Raw genomic sequence first — 474 nt, 5'->3', positions numbered from 1 at the left:
CCCTGGGGCAGGTCCTTCACCTCGTAGCCCAGCAGTGGGATGGAGGTGTGGGCTCGGACATCCTGCCAAGAACAGAGACAGCGGTGGGAGGCAGGAGTTGGGCACACTGGGGTGTCTCTGGTCCCTTGGGAGCCAAGCCCAGCCTTACCTGGGGGGCTGCATAGATGTACAGCACGAGGGGATCATCCTGCGGGATGACGAACCAGCCCCGCATGCCCCCCTTGCCGTTCTTGTCCAGCAGCTGCAGGGAACTGCACATCACGCTCTTGCCCGACACCTCCGCGGCTCCTTTCTGCCGGAAAACCCAACAAACAAATCCCTGAATCCCCAGCGCGGGAGGCAGGAAGGGCACCGAGAGAAGGTCATTCCCTGCCCACCCCACAAAATCCCCAAGCCAGGGGCAGCCGAGGGGTGGTCCTGGCTGTGAGGGTCCTGCTGAGGTGCTGTGGTGGAGGGAGCCCCAATGGCTGGTCC

The 474-nt window shown here is 63.7% G+C and overlaps 1 protein-coding gene across 1 annotated transcript in view; it reads right to left on the bottom strand.

Moving 5' to 3' along the window:
* Window positions 1-474, bottom strand: part of FGD2 (FYVE, RhoGEF and PH domain containing 2) — a gene marked incomplete at its 5' end in the record, with an annotated part of 8,012 nt that overhangs the window by 309 nt on the left and 7,229 nt on the right. Inside the window, 2 exons of the mRNA XM_010142086.1 lie at window positions 1-62; window positions 149-292. Coding sequence (XP_010140388.1) covers window positions 1-62; window positions 149-292 — 206 coding nt within the window. The remainder of the gene's footprint in view (window positions 63-148; window positions 293-474) is intronic.

The sequence above is a fragment of the Buceros rhinoceros genome, unplaced genomic scaffold (assembly GCF_000710305.1).
Source record: "Buceros rhinoceros silvestris isolate BGI_N320 unplaced genomic scaffold, ASM71030v1 scaffold28308, whole genome shotgun sequence".
In the NCBI taxonomy this organism is placed as follows: domain Eukaryota; kingdom Metazoa; phylum Chordata; class Aves; order Bucerotiformes; family Bucerotidae; genus Buceros; species Buceros rhinoceros.
The sequence above is the reverse complement of the archived record's forward strand: the minus strand, read 5'-3'. Positions and strand labels throughout refer to the sequence as shown.